This window comes from Myotis brandtii, unplaced genomic scaffold (assembly GCF_000412655.1).
Source record: "Myotis brandtii unplaced genomic scaffold, ASM41265v1 scaffold475, whole genome shotgun sequence".
Taxonomy (NCBI): Eukaryota; Metazoa; Chordata; class Mammalia; order Chiroptera; family Vespertilionidae; genus Myotis; species Myotis brandtii.
In genome coordinates this window covers 1,457,308-1,479,300 of record NW_005368148.1, presented here as the reverse complement: position 1 = coordinate 1,479,300, position 21,993 = coordinate 1,457,308, and the positions used below count along the sequence as shown (strand labels likewise).

At 36.6% G+C, this 21,993-nt stretch overlaps 1 protein-coding gene across 1 annotated transcript in view; it reads left to right on the top strand.

Moving 5' to 3' along the window:
• Positions 1 to 21,993, top strand: part of PRKG1 (protein kinase, cGMP-dependent, type I) — a 995,570-nt gene that overhangs the window by 965,375 nt on the left and 8,202 nt on the right. Inside the window, exons 11-14 of the mRNA XM_005875929.2 lie at positions 9,077 to 9,216; positions 10,092 to 10,181; positions 17,643 to 17,784; positions 19,017 to 19,180. Coding sequence (XP_005875991.1) covers positions 9,077 to 9,216; positions 10,092 to 10,181; positions 17,643 to 17,784; positions 19,017 to 19,180 — 536 coding nt within the window. The remainder of the gene's footprint in view (positions 1 to 9,076; positions 9,217 to 10,091; positions 10,182 to 17,642; positions 17,785 to 19,016; positions 19,181 to 21,993) is intronic.

The window sequence follows — 21,993 nt, the reverse complement described above, 5'->3', positions numbered from 1 at the left end:
CAATGAGAAATCATTTTCGGGTGCAAACTACTGAATCATATCCAGTTTTCCCCACAGCCCTCTGAAACCTCTCATTCCTTCTGGGCCACAGTCCTAGGGTCAGATTGCCCAGGAGGGGGCAATGTGCAGGTTGCAAGAAGCCTGCCACACTCAGGCAACCACATTTATTTAACAGGGTCCACTCAACTCCCGTGGTATTTTTGCCAACTTTCTGGAAACGGTCCATCACAGGCAAGCAGGCCTGGAGAGCTATGTAAACCAATTTGAAAAAAAAAAATGGAACCTAAGAGATGATTAAGCAAGAAATTAAGTGATAAACCCTTTGCTCAATCAACAGAGTTTTATTTTATGATCATGAAAAGCGGGCAGCTTAACTCCAAAGGGAAACCCCACGTAAGACAAAAACATTTTAAGAGCTTCTTATTGCCAAGCCACACGGCAGTGAAATAGAATAGCTCAGGGACCGCCAGGCAGCCTTGCTATTGGTTTTCCGCAGTGATTTTGGCTGCAGAGGGTGCCTGGGGGAAACCCTGCTGCCCTAAGGCCTTGGGTCCTCTGTGCCCAAAGTGAATAGGACTCGACAGTGGTTGAAAACACAAAATTTGTCTCAATGTAACACAGCCTTTGTCTAGGTGTACTCCACTGGGTTTATTACTAAACAGGCCATCCTCATTTTATGTTTACTCTTCAAAAGAATTAAAACTGACACACATGATTAACTGTGATGAGTAGTACTGATTTCTAAAAGAAATACATTATTTAGATAGCTGATGAAAATCTAATCCAAAAAGTGGTCATTGAACAGAATAGGTAGAGTCCCAATATAATGGGACTCCTAAAACATCTAACCACAGGACAGTTTCTAAGCTGCAACCACAGGGAGTAAAGTCAATCTCTACTTTGACATATGCTAATAAAGTAAGATATGCCTCAATTCATCTTGTTACAGTAGACTATATTCTTTGTACAATAATAGTTTTAAAAATTTGACTACACGAGGATGCCAAATAGAACAGTCACTTTCTTACACATCTTTTGCTGTTATACACATTTTATATACCAGCTATCTTTTAAAATGAATACTTTTCATTAAAAGTGTTTGAAATCAGTGTCCTACAGTTAACTAAAACAATTCCTCCTGCAAACCTGCATGTTATTCTAGAAAGATCGATGTAAATCTAGAAGTCACTATAAATATCTTCCCAAGGCTTCAGTAGCTGGCGATAAAACACTTCATCCAAAAGTTAACACTTGGTCATAGTTGCCTATTTTGTTTCTGTGACATAAATTTGATTTTTTAAACCCAAGTGAATTTATGGGCACATCACATTCAGCAACATCTCATTATTAAGAAATTCCCTAAATATATCTTGTGGGATATAGAAACATCAGCTATGATTTCTGCCCTCAAAGGATGTCTGTCTTCTCTTAAGTAAGAAGATAGAATCAACATATATGAAAAATAGTAAATGAAACTCATTAGTATTATAGTAAATTCTAAATTATGCAGATAGATTCTCAGTATTTCAAAAAATAACATCTCATTATTAAGAAATTCCCTAAATATATCTTGTGGGATATAGAAACATCAGCTATGATTTCTGCCCTCAAAGGATGTCTGTCTTCTCTTAAGTAAGAAGATAGAATCAACATATATGAAAAATAGTAAATGAAACTCATTAGTATTATAGTAAATTCTAAATTATTCAGATAGATTCTCAGTATTTCAAAAAACAGAGAGAGTATTTGGAGTTGATAGAATAGAGAAGGCCCTGAGAAGACACAGGACTGAAGCCAGGTTTAGAGAATAGGTTAGGATTTAAGTAAACAGATGGGGAAAGGCCATTCCAGGCAAAGTTTACAACACAGAAGGCCACGTGTTTTCACAGGAGGCCAAAGCAGGTGGCCTGACTAGAGTAGAAGTTGTGTGGGGGAGCAGTGAGAAATATTATTAGATAGCAATTCACAGAGTATAACTGTATTATATTCTTAAAGGAGATTAGACTTTAAAGTAGAAGGCACTTGGAGGTATTAGATCAAGTGATGAAAGCATATAAACACAGATTCAGCTCTAAACTTCCATCCATGAAATAAAAGAATCCACTGTAAGGTGACTAGACAGGCTATTTTTAGGTGGCGCTGATCCCAGAGATAAACATCATAATTTCTCTTCTGAATAGGGCAGTTTACTTTGTGCCAAGATGTAGTCCACGTCCCTGAAAACTTAAGACAAACGCTTTCAAAGAGAGATCCCTTCCATGAGAAGGAAAAACAGTCCCCTTGTTAGTGTTGAAAATAGCCGTGTGCTTTTAAATAAAATGACTTTGATTTCTGGAAATAAATATAGAAAAGTTCATCCTGTATGTTTCAGGGTAGCTTATCAAATGTGTACATTTCATTTATCTCTAAGTCATACTCTGTTCCTCATATTATTACCCCCCCTTTGCCATTGACATAAACCACATAGCATTTAGCATGAACACTGAGCTGTGAGATCAGGAGATGTGGGCCAGATAGAGGAAAAGAGAATGTGTGATGGTGTTGTGCAGTGCAGAGATAAAATTTTGGACAGCTAGTGAGAAGAGAAATTTTAACAACTGATTGAAAACGGGGGTAAGAGATCAACCAAAGGACTTGTATGCATGCATATGAGCAAAACCAATGGACACAGACAGGAGGAGGGTGAGGGCTTGTGCTTGGGGGAGGGGGTGGCAGGGGGAGGTCAATGGGGAAAAAAGGAGACTCATGTAATACTTTAAACAATAAAGAATTTTAAAAAAACCAGGAGTCTTCCTAAGATTGTAGTTATGCTTGCCTAAAATTTATAGTACCCAGAGAAAAGTTAATTATCATATAAGAATTAACAATTTTTTTGTTAAGGAATGTTGAGGAATAAAATTCAAGACTAATTTATAGAGTAGAAGCTTTCTGTGCACTTTAAAAAATTCACTTTCTTTCATGAGTATAGTAAGTCAGGTCCTCCTGATAATGTCATATCCAAAGAATTATTTGAGTCACAGTAATAACATTCCTTTTTCATTCTCTGTGAAATTATAACTTCCTTAAATTTAGACAGATTTTTTTCCTATACCTTCTTCTTCATTCAGACATTGTACATATTATTTTACAAGTATCTTTTTAATTAGCATCCCCCCATATCTTAGATGTCATAGTAATAAGATAATTCTTGTGTAGCACTTTTTAAAATATATATTTTTTTATTGATTTCAGAGAGGAAGTGAGAGGGAGAGAGAGAGAGAAACATCAATGATGAGAGAGAATCATTGATTGGCTGCCTCCTGCATGCCCCCTGCTGGGAATTGAGCCAGCACCTCATGCGCGTGCCCTTGACTGAAATTGAAAGGACCTATCAGTCCACTGAGCCAAACTGGCTAGAGCTCCAGTGTAGCACTTTTAAATTTTCAAACTATTTTCACATACACTATCTGATTTGATCTTACACTCTGTAAGATCTGTGTATATACCATAAGGTGGTTTTATTTCTATTTTATAAGTGAGGAATATGAGAATCAAGAAGATTACATAAACTTGCATATGATTGTAGTATGTACATTAAAATACTATAAGGCATTGCTCAGTAAATACCTATTATTTTGACTAGATAATTTAAAAGAATTTTGTGGTAATTATGTACATTTTGCTTAAATTGACCCATGATCCCACTCTTTTTAGGAAATGAGGACCTTTTTTATTTAGAAATTTGAATTAATAGCAAGTAAATAAGTAATAAGATAATTTTAATAAAAATATTAGTAGTTCATAGAAACTAGTGTAAAAATGAAATATAGTCTTGATTAATTGAGAAACTTTCATTGAAGGAGTAAAGATAAACACAGAAGGAAATGCTTTTTGGACATTTAATTCTTTAGAGTGTAAATTAAAATATCAATGAAAACTAGAACTAGAAAAATATCAGTATACATATTTTCTGGCATTTTCCTCTTTTTAAAATTCTTTAAAGGCTTTGTTTAGGTGTAATTTACATACCATAAAATTGTTCAACCATCACCACAGTCCAGTTTTAGAACATTTCTCTCTTCTATAATAACCCTTGGGCCTATTTGCAAATACTTTCCATTCCCACCCCCACTTCAGGCAACTACTAATGTATTTTCTATCTCTAAAGATTAGCCCTTTCTGGTTCATATTTCCTTATACTAAAACTTTGTTTTACACTAATTTTTTTTTTAATTTCTACATGTATAATTGTAAATCTAGTTCAATGTGGATCTGTGGGTTTAATGTATAGCAGCTTCAGGCCTTTTTTTCCTCTTGAATTTTATGGCTACTTTATACCTTGCTTCAGTACTGTTGCTGCTACAGAACTGAGCCAGTGATGTTTTTCTGAATGTGGAGTTTAAGGGCAGTATTTAATAGGACTGAACAGAGTTGTCTGGCAATAGAGGAATATTGGAAAATGATGCAGACAAAACAGCCTAGAGCTTATGCATGAGTAGAAAATCTGAGAGTTAGTTTACTGGTTTACTTGGTTGTGAAAGTTTTATTATGAGCCCTTTGCCTAATTTGGTGAATCTGGTTAAGAAATCTAACCAGAGGGGAGAGAAGCACACTCCAGCAATTTGGCATAGCTCATCTGAGACTTGAACATTCTTCAGTGATCTTGAGGCAGCTGTCAGTTTATCAGGGGAAGATTTGTCATGAACATGTTCCTTGGACTTTATTCAAAGAATCAGCTTCCTCATAACAGACCAACTTTGTTGAGTTAGCTCCCACCAGTGGTCCTCAGTGCTCTGACTTCCCTGTTAGGTGCTGGGATTCTGTGAGTCTGTGGCATTCTAGTTTAAAATGGAAGTAGACATTCTGACCTAAAGTGCTAAAGAGTCTAAAGTGCTATGCTCTAAGGAACTAGTGAGGGCTTTGCAAGTGCAAACAGTGGTTCTGATTATAGGGCTGCCTGCACTCAAGCAAAGATGAAACAGAAAGCCTTAGTAGATAGGCTGTAGGTTTCTGTAAACTGTTTGTAATTCATATTAACTAAATTGGCAACCAATAAGACTGACTCCCAAAGATCTCCGTAGCTTCTACCTACTTTCCATTGGCAGCAGCCATCTGCCACCAATCATCTGTTATCACTCTCTTCTCCCTCCCCTACTCCCCCCAACCGCCCTTGGCTTCTCCTTGTAGGATTTAAGCACCAACGTGCCCAGGTCTCTGATAACATATTGAGGTCTCTGTAAGTGCCTAGGAAAATGAAAGCGAGGTTTTGGCTGGTTTCTCAAACTACATGTCTAGCATGAGTGAAGCTTAAAGGTAATGATACATGATTCAGCTTTTCCCACAGAGTCTGAGTTAGCCAATTCCATTGAACTCTCCTTTGTACAGCATCAGTCACTATGCTTTATTCAGATGATGGGCAGCATCACATAATGGAAATAGCTTGGGCCAAAAAGATCCAGTTCTGCCCCTTGATCACTTTGTGGCCTGGGGCCATATATTATCCTTTCTGGTGATCCTTAATTTGCTCCTCTGAAAAATTCGATGATAATTGTATCTTCAAAGGGGTGCCAGGAAGATTAAGTAAGAAAACTTACACTATACTGCTCGTGACACCTAAATAAGTTCATTGCAAACATTAGCTGCTGTTGTTATTGATTATGAAGTATTTGTAAAAACACAACAAAACCTTCCTTCTGCTGTTGAAAGTTGACGTTAGGACTAAATGAAATAATGTTTACGGACGTGCCCAGCAGTTTATGGTTAATGAAGGTTTTTTCCCTCTTTCTCTCTGACTTCCTCCTGATGACTTCACTTATGTCCCTAAATTCTTCCCAATATAAAGTTCAAAACTATTTAAAAAATAGCAAAGTAGGTAAAATTTTTAACCTAATATCCTGGCTAGAGTGAAATAAACATATGGGTGTAGTTAAAACAGCAATACGCTGGTTATTAAAAGAAATGATAAATATACTTGGAATTATAGAATTTATTAATTAAAGAGGACTAGAGAGTTGTGAAGGCTAGAAAAAGAGTCTAAAGAGATGGCCATATTCCCAAGAGCTAACCCAGGAGCTAGTCGGCAGTCAAGTGGACACTATCCTAGATATGATTGTATTAAATCTAGTAATACTTATAATTGAGAATATCACATGTTAGTCATTCAAGGAAGACAAAGTTAAAACTTCTTATAGAAATGGAAAATTCAGGGCTAATCATATAAATCTTTTGTCATGTATATTTCCTGTTGGGCATTAAATCTTTTCTTCCCTTTTGATGCATAACTGAGGGTACTTTTGGAAAGAAGAAAGATACCAAATATTACATGCTTGTCATCGTAACTTCCCTGGTTTTTCTCCTGTTAAGTGTGTAGCTTAGATGCTGTGATGGCTTTGCCAGTGATAAATAATCCTGGATTATTTCATGCTTTCTTTGATTCACTTAGTCAACAAATATTTCATGAGCATTTACTCTCTGTCAGGCACAGTAAACAAAAAGAATCATCAATCTCAGGTTGCTTTCACACTTGTGAGAGGAGAAAAATACTAAATAAGTAAGTAACCAAATGATTGAGTGCATTAGCTTGTGATGAGAGCTATAGAGAACACTAAAGGGAGAAGGGGGTGGTTCCACTTTTATGTAGACTTGTGTGAAGAGAGACTCTCTGATTAGGAAACATTTGAGCAAAGAACTCAGGGAACTGAGAGGCTGACTCTTGGGGATGTCTGTGAAGAATATTCAGGCACAAGCAAATAGCCTTGGCCAAGAGCTGCCCCAAAAGCTTGCTTGGTATCCTCAAGGACCAGCAAGGTGGCCATTGTGACTGACAGAGAAGTGAGGCTCGTGAGTAACAGGGGTCCAGGTGGTGTAGGACCTTGTAGGCCTTTGTGACAGTTTTGTCTTTGCCATGAGTGAGATCTGAAGCCACTGGAGGGTTTTGAGCAAAGGAGTAGTGACTTGATCTGGCTTAGTTTTAAAGAGAAGAGAGTTCATCAATCAATGCCCATTTGGGGGCACTTTCTAATTTAAGGTCACAATAACTCTGTAAGAGACAGCACGACCTTAATTGAAGTCAGGATTGAAGTCCAGACCTGTGACCCTAAAGGCTGAGTTCTTTTCTCCCACCCAGTGCAGTGAAAATGTGTTATAACTAAAGAGAATATTTTTACACTCGATGTGTGAAGTACACAAGAGTATTCAGTCATTTAACTAAGACTCTAAAGAGGAATATAATTGTGTTTCTTCTCTAAATTCGAGTAACACAGCTCATTTTTCATGCCATTGTTCCTATCTGTCCAGATTTCTTTTAGAAGCAGGTTTTCACATTTTGTGCTCTACTATGTACTACAACGGAATTCATTTGTCTCACACTAATCGGTCCTTTTAAAGAGTTTCACAGATGGAGTAGAGTGTCTTTGGCTTAAGGCATTTTCAATTATCCATTCTCCCCCTCTAGCCTGTCATAGAGATTCAGTAATGCTGGCAGCAAACTGTGGCCCATTTATTTGAAGTGCCCTCATATTCTCTTCTAAGGAACTTGCCACATTAATTCGATTTGTACATGTGTATTTGAAGAAGGCTCTTAAGAACTTTGCTATCCCTGCAGATGAAGCCCAAACAATTCACGACTAAAGAGGGGACTGTGATATTTCAGCTGAAAATACGATATAGCTTGTCATGTTATTTCCTCAATGCTTTCATTATTACCGAATAATGTGGGCCGTTTGGCATTATCTTGAGGATTCTGTTGAGGGAGAGCCCTAGATGATAACACTTTAAAATTGCTATTAAGTGATTACTTCTACTATCTCACATTTGCATTACAAGTCACCTTGTTAAATTTTTATGTAAAACAATAAACACAGATCACCAGCCTGCCTGAGGACTCCAGAGCCCCAGGGAGCCATGTGGGGCTGCAACAGAGGCAGGGAGGCCTTGGGGGACATCAAGGCACAGCTTAGGTCTCCCAGTTAGTACACCTAAGGAGTAAGGATTGAGGTCCAAGAGGATTAAAGCTATCATGCATATCTGAGAAGAAAAAGAGTTTTCAATATCTCTTGAAATATTTTTTAATCCATTTCCCTAGATGTGTCCCAATAGGAAAGCATCTAATTAGCTGTAATTTTTTAATCCTTTTTATTGAATTTACTGGGGTGATTCTGGTTAACAAAATTATCCAGGTTTCAGGTGCACAATTCCATAACACATCAGAAATCAGGTATGAGATTATAAAAGAATTCCTTTAGACCCAGGATATTTAATATATGATTAGAATTACTAACATTCAGAGTACAGCCTCTTTTCAGGAGCCTATCATTGCCAGGAAGGTAGGAATACTGTTGTGGAACACGTTCTCAAAAGGTTTTGAAATCAATAACCGTATTCTATTGTTATTAAAATGATAGCGCTAAATCATTCCTTTCCTCTGCTCCAAAATATATAATAGGTCTAACTTATCTCTAGATACCAGAATTTCTTTCCTTTCTATTACTAAATCCTTGAGAAAAGGCCATCTTGGGGGAAAAAATAAAGCTTATGTTTGAAAAAAATTATTTTTTTAATCTCTTAAAAAACATCTTGCTACACTTTTCTTCTCCTTTTTGCAACTGGAGTAAAGGGCAAACTGGGAGGTTAAAAAAGAATAGAAGTAGATACTTTTACAACTTGAGAAGTGTTTGTGGACAGGACTAAAGAGACAGAACATAAAGGCCCATATGATCCTACCTTTGCCACACTCACTTGCAGTAAAATTGGAGAAGGTAGGTTTCTACTGTTTTTATTGAAGGAGAAAAACTATCAAGTATACTCAAGCATATTAAATGAGATGAGAGTCAAGTATATTTCCCTTCTAATTCAAGTGGGCACAAAATTATTTGGGAATGCAGTGAAATTAAAATTCATCTGATCTAGTGCGATGAGACTGGACAATAGTTGTGAGCCTGGATGTTAAACCCAGCTCCAGCAAGGATTTATTGTGTGATTCAGGTGGTGGTTGGGGTGTCACTTCAGTGCTCCATGCACCTGTTAATTTGGGATTGAGAATGAACTCAGTGTATTAACACTATAGTCATTTTCTGACTTCCTTCTGCCTTTCTTTAAGGTCCAGTTGAAAAGTGAAGAATCCAAAACCTTTGCAATGAAGATTCTCAAGAAACGCCACATTGTGGATACAAGACAACAGGAGCACATCCGCTCCGAGAAGCAGATCATGCAGGGGGCTCACTCCGACTTCATAGTGAGGTGAGGATCCTGCCCCAGGGACTACAGTCCCAACTCCAAGTGCAAATCAACCGCAAAACCCCTGCCACTTACACGCACCACCACACATTTCATTCACACACAGAATCATTTTAAATCTGATTTTAAGAAAGATTTTGCAAAGAAGTTGACTATCTTTTTTTTTTCCCCAAGAGAATCAGATTCTGGGAAAAGAACATGCTTTTCCCAAAGGGAAAATCAGAGTGTCTAACATTTCTTTTTTATCCTCTCTGTTACTCCAAAACTCTGCATAGACTTCTGGTGCTTGAAAGACAAAATATCAGACTATTTTATCTTTCAGTATTTGAGCATTTTAAATATTTTCTAAAAATGCAATGACTACTCAACCAAAGCACTAATAAGAGAATAATGGGGAGTTTCTTTAAATGCAGAAGCTTTTCTAATTAATTTGCCTGTGGCATTTGCTGAAAACAGATTACAACATGAATATATTAAGGGAACAGCACACAAATTTCATACGTTATATTTGTAAAACATAACCTACTTTACAGCTATGTTCACTGCATATTTATAACCACTAAATATTGCTCAAGAGTTCATGCTTGAAACATCAACCAGATTGTAATTAGAGGAATACCAAGAAGGCCTCTTTGTCCATAATGACTGGGATTAATACATTTCAGAGGAGAGACTAGCCCCCGACAGTGTGTGAGTCTTAGTCAGGAGCCATTACCTCCTGTTCCTTATTTGCAAATTCAGATCTCTCTCATCTTTTTAATAAAATTTCAAGCTTGGCAAAGCAAGAATAAGACTGTAATCGTGGCACTCAAAACATTTACATGCTTCTCAAAGGCAATAATGTTTGTAACCTTTGTTTTCTTGTTTGCAATTCACAGACTATACAGAACATTTAAGGACAGCAAATATTTGTATATGTTGATGGAAGCTTGCCTAGGTGGAGAGCTGTGGACCATTCTCAGGGATAGGTAGGAGCTTTAAGAAATTTCTATCATGTCTTTGACAATGTAGTTGACTGTGATGGTCTAATAAGAGTCAATTATTATGAAGTATAAAAGTCGTATTTACATTTTACAAATGTAAATTAAAATGATCTTTCAAAAGGTAATGTAAATATGGAGCACAACCTACCACGCACATATAATTTACTATAAATATGAAACTCACTGCTTCAGATTTATAACTAATAATATATGATTAGACCACGACCACAATAAGAATGGCACCTACTCGCCCTAGCCTGTTTGGCTCAGTGGATAGATTGTCGGCCTGCGGACTGAAGGGTCCCAGGTTCAATTCCGGTCAGGGGCAAGTGCCTGGGTTGCCAAATTGATCTCCAATAGGGGTCCTGCAGGAGACAGCGATCAATGATTCTCTCTTATCATTGATGTTTCTATCTCTCTCTCTCCCTTCCTCTCTGAAATCAATAAAGATATATTTAAAAAAGGAATGGCACCTAGTGAGGTATGTATAAAGAAAGTTGTATGTATCAGACAACTATATACCTAGAATTTAACTCATTGCTTGTAACATGAGGAGAAAGAGCAACTGTACAGTTGCAACCTGAGTTGCAACCTGGATTCACTATCAGTTCTTTGCTCCATTCCTTCTCCAGATGGGCTGTCTATCTTTCCTGACACTGGGAATTTTTGCCAAAGTAACTTTTTCCTCTAACTTTCCATTACTCCTTGGTTTCAAAATTAATAAAAGTTTCCAGACATCCCTTTCAGGCCTTAGCTGGTCTTAGGAAAAAGAAAATCAATCCATTTATAAGCAGTATTTTATGTACACAATCTAATTTAGAGTTACTTCTTTTTGTCCTTTCAGGGAAAGTAAAGTTGGTCTAGTTGGTGCTTATTTGTTTCTTTTAATTATGCAAAATTAATTTTCCATCTCATATTTGCATAATAGCAAACAGGATATATTTAAAAAAGGAATGGCACCTAGTGAGGTATGTATAAAGAAAGTTGTATGTATCAGACAACTATATACCTAGAATTTAACTCATTGCTTGTAACATGAGGAGAAAGAGCAACTGTACAGTTGCAACCTGAGTTGCAACCTGGATTCACTATCAGTTCTTTGCTCCATTCCTTCTCCAGATGGGCTGTCTATCTTTCCTGACACTGGGAATTTTTGCCAAAGTAACTTTTTCCTCTAACTTTCCATTACTCCTTGGTTTCAAAATTAATAAAAGTTTCCAGACATCCCTTTCAGGCCTTTGCTGGTCTTAGTAAAAAGAAAATCAATCCATTTATAAGCAGTATTTTATGTACACAATCTAATTTAGAGTTACTTCTTTTTGTCCTTTCAGGGAAAGTAAAGTTGGTCTAGTTGGTGCTTATTTGTTTCTTTTAATTATGCAAAATTAATTTTCCATCTCATATTTGCATAATTAGCAAACAGTCTCCTTTAAAAATACATTCTATAAAATGTCTCAGGAGATTATTACCAACCCTAAATGTTCATTTAAAAGAAAGACCACAATTTTTTCCTATAAATGATCATTTGATCATTTTCTATTTATGATCTAATAACATTTAAAACTCATCCTTGTTCCTTTCAACATTCAGCTTTAGACATCTTTTTCTCTTTGTTATAGTCTCATCTCTCCCACTCTTTCTGAAACCATAGCCTTGATGTTCCCAGAATGCCACCTTATTTTTTGACAACTTGTTACTTTGTAGATATCCCAGAATAGAACAAGTGGTTCTTTGCAAGATACTGATTTAAAGTCTCATTGCTAATTGTATTGTGGTATCTAACTTAAGGTAAATAAGCATACAAGAGAATATATCGTGTTGGCAGTGAGGATTGAGGTCCAAGAGAATCAAAGCTATGGTGTTGGCACCCTCCTGTTGTAGTGGTTTTGATTGCGGTTGACGTATCACTGGGGAAGTGATTCCCAGGCTGTGAGGACCGGCCATTACTGCAGAGGACAGGCTGTTGTGCAGGAGCTGACCCCATGGAGCAAGAGCTGTCTGAGGGAGGCTCCGGTGCCAGCCTGGTCTACACTTTGGGTTTGTCATTTGTGGAGCTGGTGAGGTGGAGCTCTGGTGTGTTCTGAAGCTGGCCACCAGGGGTAGGGGTTCTGGAGGTTCTCCAGTGCAGGCCAAAGTCAGCTGCTGCTTGTGCCCAGCCTGAGGCCACCCAGTGGAAGCTGCAAAGTGATCTATGGTTGGTTGCTGCTGGTGCTCGGCTTGGAGGCACCTGGGGAAAGCTATGCTGTGAACCGAGGCTGGTTGCCACTAGTACCAGGCTTAACACCCTGTGGTGGGCACCACAGTGTGGGCAGAGGCCAGCCATCTATTGTGCTGGGTTTATGGCCACTTAGTTGAAGCTGTGCTCTTGGCCCACAGTGGCCGCAGCTTACACCAGGCTTGGAGCCACCTGATGGGAGTTAAAATGCAAAGTGAGACTGGTCACCTCTTGTGCCAGGTTTGAGAGCACTTAGCAAGAAATAAAGGGCACAGAGTTTGGCTGCTGCTTGTTGGGGTTTGTGGGCCTTTGGGAGGTTTTAGGAAAATTTGCAGCCTGAGTTGGAACAGGCCCCTTGTGTCGGGGAGCCGCTGGAAGAGGTTCAGCCGGACAAGTGAGTTGGATGTGGCAGAGTCTCAGGGTGAGGAGAATGATATAATCCAGGTTAATGCAGATTTGGCACTTGCCTGTGCCTACCAGCGCTTCAGTCTCCAGAGACAGCTGCCCCAACCCTTACTCCTCCAGCCCTCACCCTGAAGCCAGTTAACTCAGTTCCTACCCATATGTGCCTGTCACTATTTGGGCTGCTGCCTCTGCACTGAAGTCCAAAACTAGTGAGTTTGTGAGTGAGCAAATCCATGCTCAGCCCCTAAAGAGGAATGCCTGGGACTCCAGCAGTCCTCAGTCTTGCTCAGAATGCAATCACCACTAGTTTTCATCGCCTTATGTAATGGGGACTCCTCTTGCTGACACTGGTGTCCTGGGCGGGGAGCTGGGTATGGGGCTGGGCTCCATACCTCCTCAGAGGGGACCTCCACAGCCAAGATGTCCCTCTTGATTCTTCACTGTCACACCTGGGTATGGGACCTGCTCTTTCCTTATACCTGCCACTCCCGGCCTTGTCACGGCTTCCTCTTTATACCCTTAGTTATAGGGCTTGTGTTCAGCTAGACTTCAGGTGGTTCTATAATTTAGTTGTAATTTTGCTGTGTTCATGGGAAGAGGTGAGCACATTTCCCTACTCCCTCTCTTGACCGGAAGCCCTATGGAGGGTGATTATTTCTATTCCATCTCAAATGATCTAATAATAGATGGTACCAATTGAAAGTACTTCAAGGAAGTGAGTCTATTTTTATAAGAATTTACCCCCACCCCCAAAACTTTAAAACGGCAGGAAACCTGCACAGGTTGTGAGATACTTCATGTTTATACACTCATTAATGATGCTGTTACCAGTCAGTGAAAGGAGGGAATTTACCTTTGGGCAAAAGATGCTTTGTCTTTGTTATATTCAGCCATTTCTAGATTCAGTTTATGACAGGTAGATTGCACATTATGATTAAATTTTAATATGTCTCTATCAATATGTATACTTAACCATCTAATTCTCTCAGTAAAATCGTTGTTATATACTGCCACCTAGCTAAAATAGCAACCCATTCTCTAAAAGGTATAAGAACCTACTCCTTACTTGTTTTAATTAAAATGACACAAATCAAAGCATAATTTATCATTTCAAAAAGCTATGAGGCAGTGATTTATTTCTTTAAGCCACTTTCTAAGTGTTGATAAAACAAGTTGTCATTTCTGTTTTAGCTCACATTTACATTGTCATTTCCAATTCCAATAGCAATTTTTCATTGTTTCACCCTAATATAATGCTTTGTGACTGCTTTCTAAAAGAGTATTTTAAAATTCTCAAATTGCCTACATCAAAATTTAGTGATGAAACCATGTTGCTGATACATATTTTGTGTCCATATATTGTTGATTTGTCATATAGCATGGAAACATATTTGAGACAAGGTTTTCATTTGATTTTTAAAATCAGTTACAAATGTATTTATACATGGGAGGTTCTCAATATAGATCTGATCAACGAATGGAAACCAGCTTTCTAGAAGCCTTCCAAATTCCAAATGCCTCAGTAGAAGAGAAATCATGAAACAATAAACAGGGCCACCAAGAACTGAAGGCTGAAATGATTTGTGGTCATTTCACTTCCTGATGAAAAAAAAAGGAGAGTTTTGATTGGCAGGCAATAAAAGGATAATTTCTCCATACATTTGGGAGAAGCATAGAAAAAGTGAAAAGAACAGACATTAGCATTAGACTCTTCAAAGCTGACTTGTGGGAGTTAGTTAGCCCTTGTAGCAAGAAGCAGCAAATACTCAAGAACAGTGATAATTGGTGTTGTAAACTCCCCATCCAATGACTTTAGACCTGTTCTGTATCAGTCAATTTTCCTATATTAAGACAGTGGCTAAAGAAGAGATTTTTTGGTGCTCAATTTTACTGGCTATTATATATTATTAGCAGTATGCCAGGTACTTATTTTAAATATATGCATCGATACTTGTATGCTCATGATATCCCAATGAGGTAGTTTCTATTATGAGTCTAATTTTGCAGAGGAAACACTGAGACCCTGAAAGGTACAGTTAGTTTGCACAGTAAGTGAAACCCAGATTTGAGCTCAGGATTCTTGCTTTAGATTTCATATTCCTAACATAGAGCCTTCTCTGATGACTGAGTTATTTTAAGATTATTTTTATCTTCCTGCTAATGATCAGCTTATTCAGAATATAAATATAAATACTTTCAGTAGAAGCTTTCATGAGAAATTGATCACTCACATAAGGGTTTATACTCTGCTTGCAACGTTAACATTGCATTTGTCCATTTGGTCCCATTAACAACTGAGTAGTAAGAAAAGCAGAGATATATTGCCCAAAGTCACAGCTCCAGAAATCATCTCTTCTAAGAGTAATCAAGAATTTTTAAGCTTTTCAAAAGGCCCACCCCAACTATATTTAGACATTCCTGATACGAGAAAGTAATCAATTTTCTTATTAAAACGAATGTAAAATAGGGCAAGGCTCTATTTCATGTATGCTTTGTTTTGTTTTGCTTGGGCTTTGCTTTTGCTTTGTAATGCTCTCCAATGAGGAGAATTGAAGTCTTATACAGCACTCAACTAGTTAAAGCTCTGTGCTAATGATCTATTATATATTATATATAGGTTAGTAATGACCTATTATGGCTGCTGACTATTTAATGCAAGTAATCTCTTCAGCTGAAAGGAATATACTGCTCAATAAACAAACCCACATAATTAAGCACAAAGAAGAAAGGACCTTAAAGGCACTACTTTAACCCCTTTCCCAATACACAGGATTATATAGCATTAACTTGGCAAAGATAGCTCCACCTCAGAGGACTGTTGCAGCATAAAGTATGTTATTCATTTCCTAATATAGATGCAAATCTTTTTAAACTTTTTCTTGTCCTTATAATTCACAGTTGTTCAGATATTGTTAAAGAGAAACACTAAAATCTTAGTAATCATAGTTAAGATTCTAGTTAAGAAAAGAAAAGATAGCATCATGCTTCAAATTGTATTTCAAAAGAAAGATTTCTTTGGGGAAGAGCTAATTATTTAAGTGACAACTCAGGGGATATTACAGGTTGAAGTAAAGAATACCTTTCTGAAAGACTATGTTTATTTTTTTAAAAATGACCTGATGGTGGCTGCGTTAGCCTTGGATTCACTGATTTATTATGGTAGATATTACTTCTTAGGAATGAAAACAAAGCAAATGTCATCAAAATGCAAACTGGCCTCAGTGACGCTTGTGAAAGCCCAGTCTGGGGCCCCGCTTGTTGCTCACCACCTAAAACTGCCTGAGTCTAGCCTCAACTTGCATCTTAGCCCCCTCAAGAGCTGATGTTCACACTAATGTGCTGGAATTATCATGAAATGATTAACTTGCGTTTACTGCTGGGAAAAGAGGAAAAAATCATCGTAGATCTTAAGGAATTCCACTAAAAAATAAAGTATAAGGTTCTGGCCTAGAACCTAGGAGTTAACCTTAGATGCCAAGGCTTTTCCCTTTATTATTATTTTATTAAATAAATACATGAGACAGGCAGAGACAAAGAGAGCTTTCCTGCCCATCATCATAATCAAGTTTACTAACAAACTTTCCCATCCAATTACCTTTTTCCTTCTAATTATCTTTGGCATGAGCCCCATGTTTTCCTCATAACAGGGGATATTACAGGTTGAAGTAAAGAATACCTTTCTGAAAGACTATGTTTATTTTTTTAAAAATGACCTGATGGTGGCTGCGTTAGCCTTGGATTCACTGATTTATTATGGTAGATATTACTTCTTAGGAATGAAAACAAAGCAAATGTCATCAAAATGCAAACTGGCCTCAGTGACGCTTGTGAAAGCCCAGTCTGGGGCCCCGCTTGTTGCTCACCACCTAAAACTGCCTGAGTCTAGCCTCAACTTGCATCTTAGCCCCCTCAAGAGCTGATTTTCACACTAATGTTCTGGAATTATCATGAAATGATTAACTTACATTTACTGCTGGGAAAAGAGGAAAAAATCATCATGGATCTTCTTAAGGAATTCCACTAAAAAATGAAGTATAAGGTTCTGGCCTAGAACCTAGGAGTTAACTTTAAATCCCAAGGCTTTTCCCTTTGTTATTATTTCATTAGATAAATACATGAGAGAGGCAGAGACAAAGAGAGCTTTCCTGCCCATCATCATAATCAAGTTTACTAACAAACTTTCCCATCCAATTACCTTTTTCCTTCTAATTATCTTTGGCATGAGCCCCAGGTTGTCTTCCTCATAAGAATGCAGCAGTTGTAGAAATGGGTGTTGTTTGTCTTGCTGACATCAGTTGCAAACACAGAAGAATACTCGCTTGTGATATCATTGCATCGGAAGCCTCACAACTCATTTCCAAAGTGGTCCTTGAAAATATTAACTTCTAAGCACATTCTCATGAATCATACCTATATTATTTAGAAGCCCTGCATGAATAAATATGACTGAACTCTAAAACGATCCTTTAAAAAATGCCTGTTGATAGATAAAGCTCTAAAATAAGATTTGTCTCTCTTCTGCCCACCACTGTTACTGGGCTACTGGGAGAAAGCCACCAAGTACATGAAACATGGTGTTTGAACTCTTCTTTAATGTTTTCAGGAAGTTAGATTAAACTATCCTATTCATAAGGGCAAAGAATTCCTTGACTTAATCTTTAAATGCCTTTGAAAACCCAATGCCGTGGTAATCAGATGCCATTTGGCCAGTAGGATTTGGTCTCTGGGGTCAAATTTTGGTACAGGAATATAGTGAAATGAGAAATAAGACCTTATGAAAGAAATGAATTTCTTATATACTTTTCTTCCCATATTCTGTGTCTCAGAGGTTCATTTGAAGATTCTACAACCAGATTTTACACAGCATGTGTGGTAGAAGCTTTTGCCTATCTGCATTCCAAAGGAATCATCTATAGGGACCTCAAGCCAGAAAATCTCATCCTGGATCACCGAGGTTACGCCAAACTGGTCAGTGTACTTCCCACATTCTCTGCCCTGAAGTTTTAAAATATTGGTTTATAAAGCTGTGTTCACTTGCTAACATAAAATCTCATTTTTCATTTTATGTATTATAACTTTTCTTATAAGCAGATTTTAGTGTTACTATTTTCAAGCAACTATTCTTTAAAGTTATGAGGAATTAAATTGGCTAGGTTTGAATTAATAACATCCTGGCAAAACATGCTGACGTGGACTCGTGCTTGCTGGCATGTGTTCCTAGACCTAGAAGAGCTAGAAGTTTTTTCTAGCTGGCTTTCTGCATCCAAAGTAAATTGGGTTTTATATTATGGAAAATTATTAATCATTTTAATATTTTAGATTTGAGAATAATGCAAATGGAAAAAATGGGCTTTGCAGACAATTTCCAGACCATGTTAATAACAATAGCAGTAGTAATAAAAATATTTTTAAATGTAGTCAAGAACTCTAAAGACCTAGTGTAGAAGGTAAGTTCTAATTTATTTATATGTTTTTAAATGCATGACTTTTGAAGGCTTTGATTCTTGTCTGTACCAGTTTCAATATTTTAACTTTGAAACTTTTTATTCAGCATAAGATTTTCAAAGAAATCAAATAAATGGCAATTAATTACTTGTAGTCTCAACCAAATTGTTTAGAAAAAAAATAGATTTTCTGCATCTAAGTTTCCTTCAAACGGTTTTTAGAAAAATAAAAGAAACATCTTAATTTTTATATCTGTGTTTACCAAGAGCAGTCATTGGTCCCATAACTTTGTTATTAGCTTCTTCAACAGTAAAGTGTCTTCTTAATTAATATTAATGAATTCTCAATTTCATTAAATGCAGCAGAAATCATGTATATGCTGGAAAATATGTCAAGTAGGTCCAACTAGTGTTTTTAAACATTTTGAGTATATGAGAAATTATTTATTTATACCCAACAGCCATTGGCATAAACAAGAAAAAAATGGAAAGTATTTCTAGAAAAAAAAATTTTCCTTTACTGTTAATGATGTGAATTTTATCCTCTACTCAAATTTCAACTTACCCCATTGAAACCAAGTTTGATCAGGCAGGCTTTGTTTGGAATATAGATGACTCCTTTTAGAAAACAGGACTATAACATATCTGTTTTTATTTTTTTATTATTATTGTCATCAGTGTCCTTCATTAAAGTGATTTCTTGTCTTTAAACTTAATCAAAAGGGGCTTGAGATACCTTGTTTTTCTCCCTGTAAGGTGGATTTTGGCTTTGCAAAGAAAATAGGATTTGGAAAGAAAACATGGACTTTTTGTGGGACTCCAGAGTATGTAGCCCCAGAGATCATCCTGAACAAAGGCCATGACATTTCAGCCGACTACTGGTCACTGGGAATTCTAATGTATGAACTTCTGACTGGCAGGTATGGACATTGATAGAGAACTGCTGGTGAAAATAGACTAGAAAACAGCTACACATGCCTGCCTTAGTCACTCTCATTAGACCATGTTAAAGTGCTTTTCACCATATCTTCTTACTTCAAATAGTTATGTTCATAGAGGAAAGAGTCTCATTATTGCTAATTCTTTATATGTATGTGAATATGGAATGATCTAGTATCTTTCTGTAAGATCTTTGAGCTTAGTCATTTAGCCAACAATGCAGCAAGGTAAGTTATAGTTATATAAAAACTATCCAGGGTCAACTATTTACATAAATAAAAGAATCTGTTAGCAGTTTTTATATTTAAATGAAATTTGAATGCTTTGCAGGTTTTTTATGTAATAATGCTGTGGATACTAGCAGGTTTAAACAGACTATAAACTTCTTGAGAAAAAGAAAAATACCACCAAGCCATGCACTCAGGAAAATGAGAATAGGATCATTATCATCTATAGAGTTCAGAAGGCTGGTTTGGAAGAAGAAAAGATTGCAGCTGGGCCTTAGAGTAAGAAGGCAGAGAGCAAGCAATGGAAATGGGCATTCCTGGAAGTGAGACATGACAAATAGAGAAACAGTAGTGAGAAAAATTCAGGAACATGGTGAAAATAGACCATAAAACAGCTACTGTTTTAATATTTTAAAATAAAAAAAATATTTTTTATTTAAAAAAAATAACGGGAAATCTATTAGTCACCTTTCAAGGATCCTAATTGATATACTTGAACTCCATCCAGAGAGAAAATCATTGAGTATTTTCTGACAAAGGAATGGTATACATTGTCATATTTAAGGAAAAACAGCTAGCAGAAATGTGTAGGGCAAATTGGAAGATGGATGGGGAGGCTAGTTTGAAGACCATTTCAATAATTTAGATCTAGGAAGCCGAGAGCCCAGAATAAGATAGGGAGAGTGAAAAGAAATGGATGAGCATGAAGTAGGATGTGAAAAAATTAGTTAAGATAACTTAGTCGCTACAGTAAATATCAGAGGAAGACTAAAGATCTTTAGACTCATTGCTCTTAGTTATGCTGTGCTTTTAATTTTATTTGTAGGCACTTTAAATTATTGCTCTTGAAACTTCTAAGTTGATTTTAAATAAAGAAAATTAGGTTAGGTTACAGATAATTTAATTTTTGCTATTGACAGAAAGGTAAACTGTTTTAAATATGTGACAAATTAAGTAGATTCATAAATACATATAAGATTTGGACAATAGAGAGGTTGAATTTAATATACATGCATGTGTATAGGTGGATAAATAACCTTTCTGGTGTTCTTTGAATTGCTATAAAAATCAATTATATCATGAATAGAAGAAAACTCTATTAACTACCACACAGTGAAATTAAAAAGTCTACACACTTAAAAAGCACTTTTCTAAATGACCACAGGGTCATAGGAATTATGGAATAGAAAAATAATAATAAAAATACAGCAATCAAAGAAAATACAGCAATCTGTGTGGTATGGCCAAAGCTGAACTTAATTTATTACCATAAATACTTATATCATTATCATAAAAAATATTTATGAGGCTAGCATTATCCTAATTTCAAAACCATATAAAGACACTAAAAAGAGAGAATTACAGGGAAATATCCCTAATGAACATAGATAATAAAATCCTCAATGAAATATTATCAAATCAGTTCTGGCAATATATTAAAATGATCATATACCATGATCAAGTGGGATTTATTCCAGGGGTGCAAGGCTATAATATTCACAAATCAATAAACATGATATATCACATAAATTGAAAGACAAAAATCACATGATCAGATCAATAGACACAGAAAAAGTATTTGACAAAATTCAAAACCTATTTTGGATAAAAACTCTCAGCAAAGTGGAGCAGAGAGATCATACTCAACATAATAAAGGCCATATGTGACAAACCTACAGCCAATATCATATTCAATAGGAAAAACCTAAAACCATTTCCTCTAATACCAGGAACAATACAGGGATGTCCACTTTCACCACTCTTATTCAATGTAGTACTAGAAGTCCTAGCCACGGTGATCAGAAAAGAAGAAATAAAGGCATCCAAATTGGAAAGGAGGAAGTAAAACTCTCATTATTCACAGATGACATGATATTGTACATAGAAAACCCTGAAGACTCCACCAAAAAAACTACTAGATTTAATAAATGAATTCAGCACTGTAGCAGGATACAAAATTAACACCCAAAAATCAATGGCATTTTTATACACCAATAATGAATTCTCAGAAAAAGAAACTAAAAAAAATCTCATTTATAATTGCAACAAAAATATTAAGATACTTAGGAGTAAAGATAACCAAGGTGATAAACACCTGTACTTGGAAAACTACAGGATGTTGAAAAAAAGAGATAGAGGAAGACATAAACAAATGGAAGAATATATCGTGTTCATGGATTGGTAAAATCAACATCATTAAAATGTCCACACTACCCAATGAAATCCCTATTAAAATACCACCAGCATATTTTAGAGATCTAGAACAAATACTCCAAAAATTTATATGGAACCAAGAAAGACCCCAGAAAGCCACAGCAATCTTCAGAAGAACAAAGTTAGAGGGATCACAATACCAGATACCAAGTTATACTACAAAGCCACAATAAGCAAAAAGCCTTGTACTGGCACAAGAACAGGCATATAGACCAATGGAACGGAGCAGAGAAGCCAGAAATTGACCCAAACCATTACACTCCATTAATATTTGACAATGGAGGCAAGAGCATACAATGGAGTCAAGACAGTCTCTTTAATAAATGGTGTTGGGAAAATTGGACAGATACATG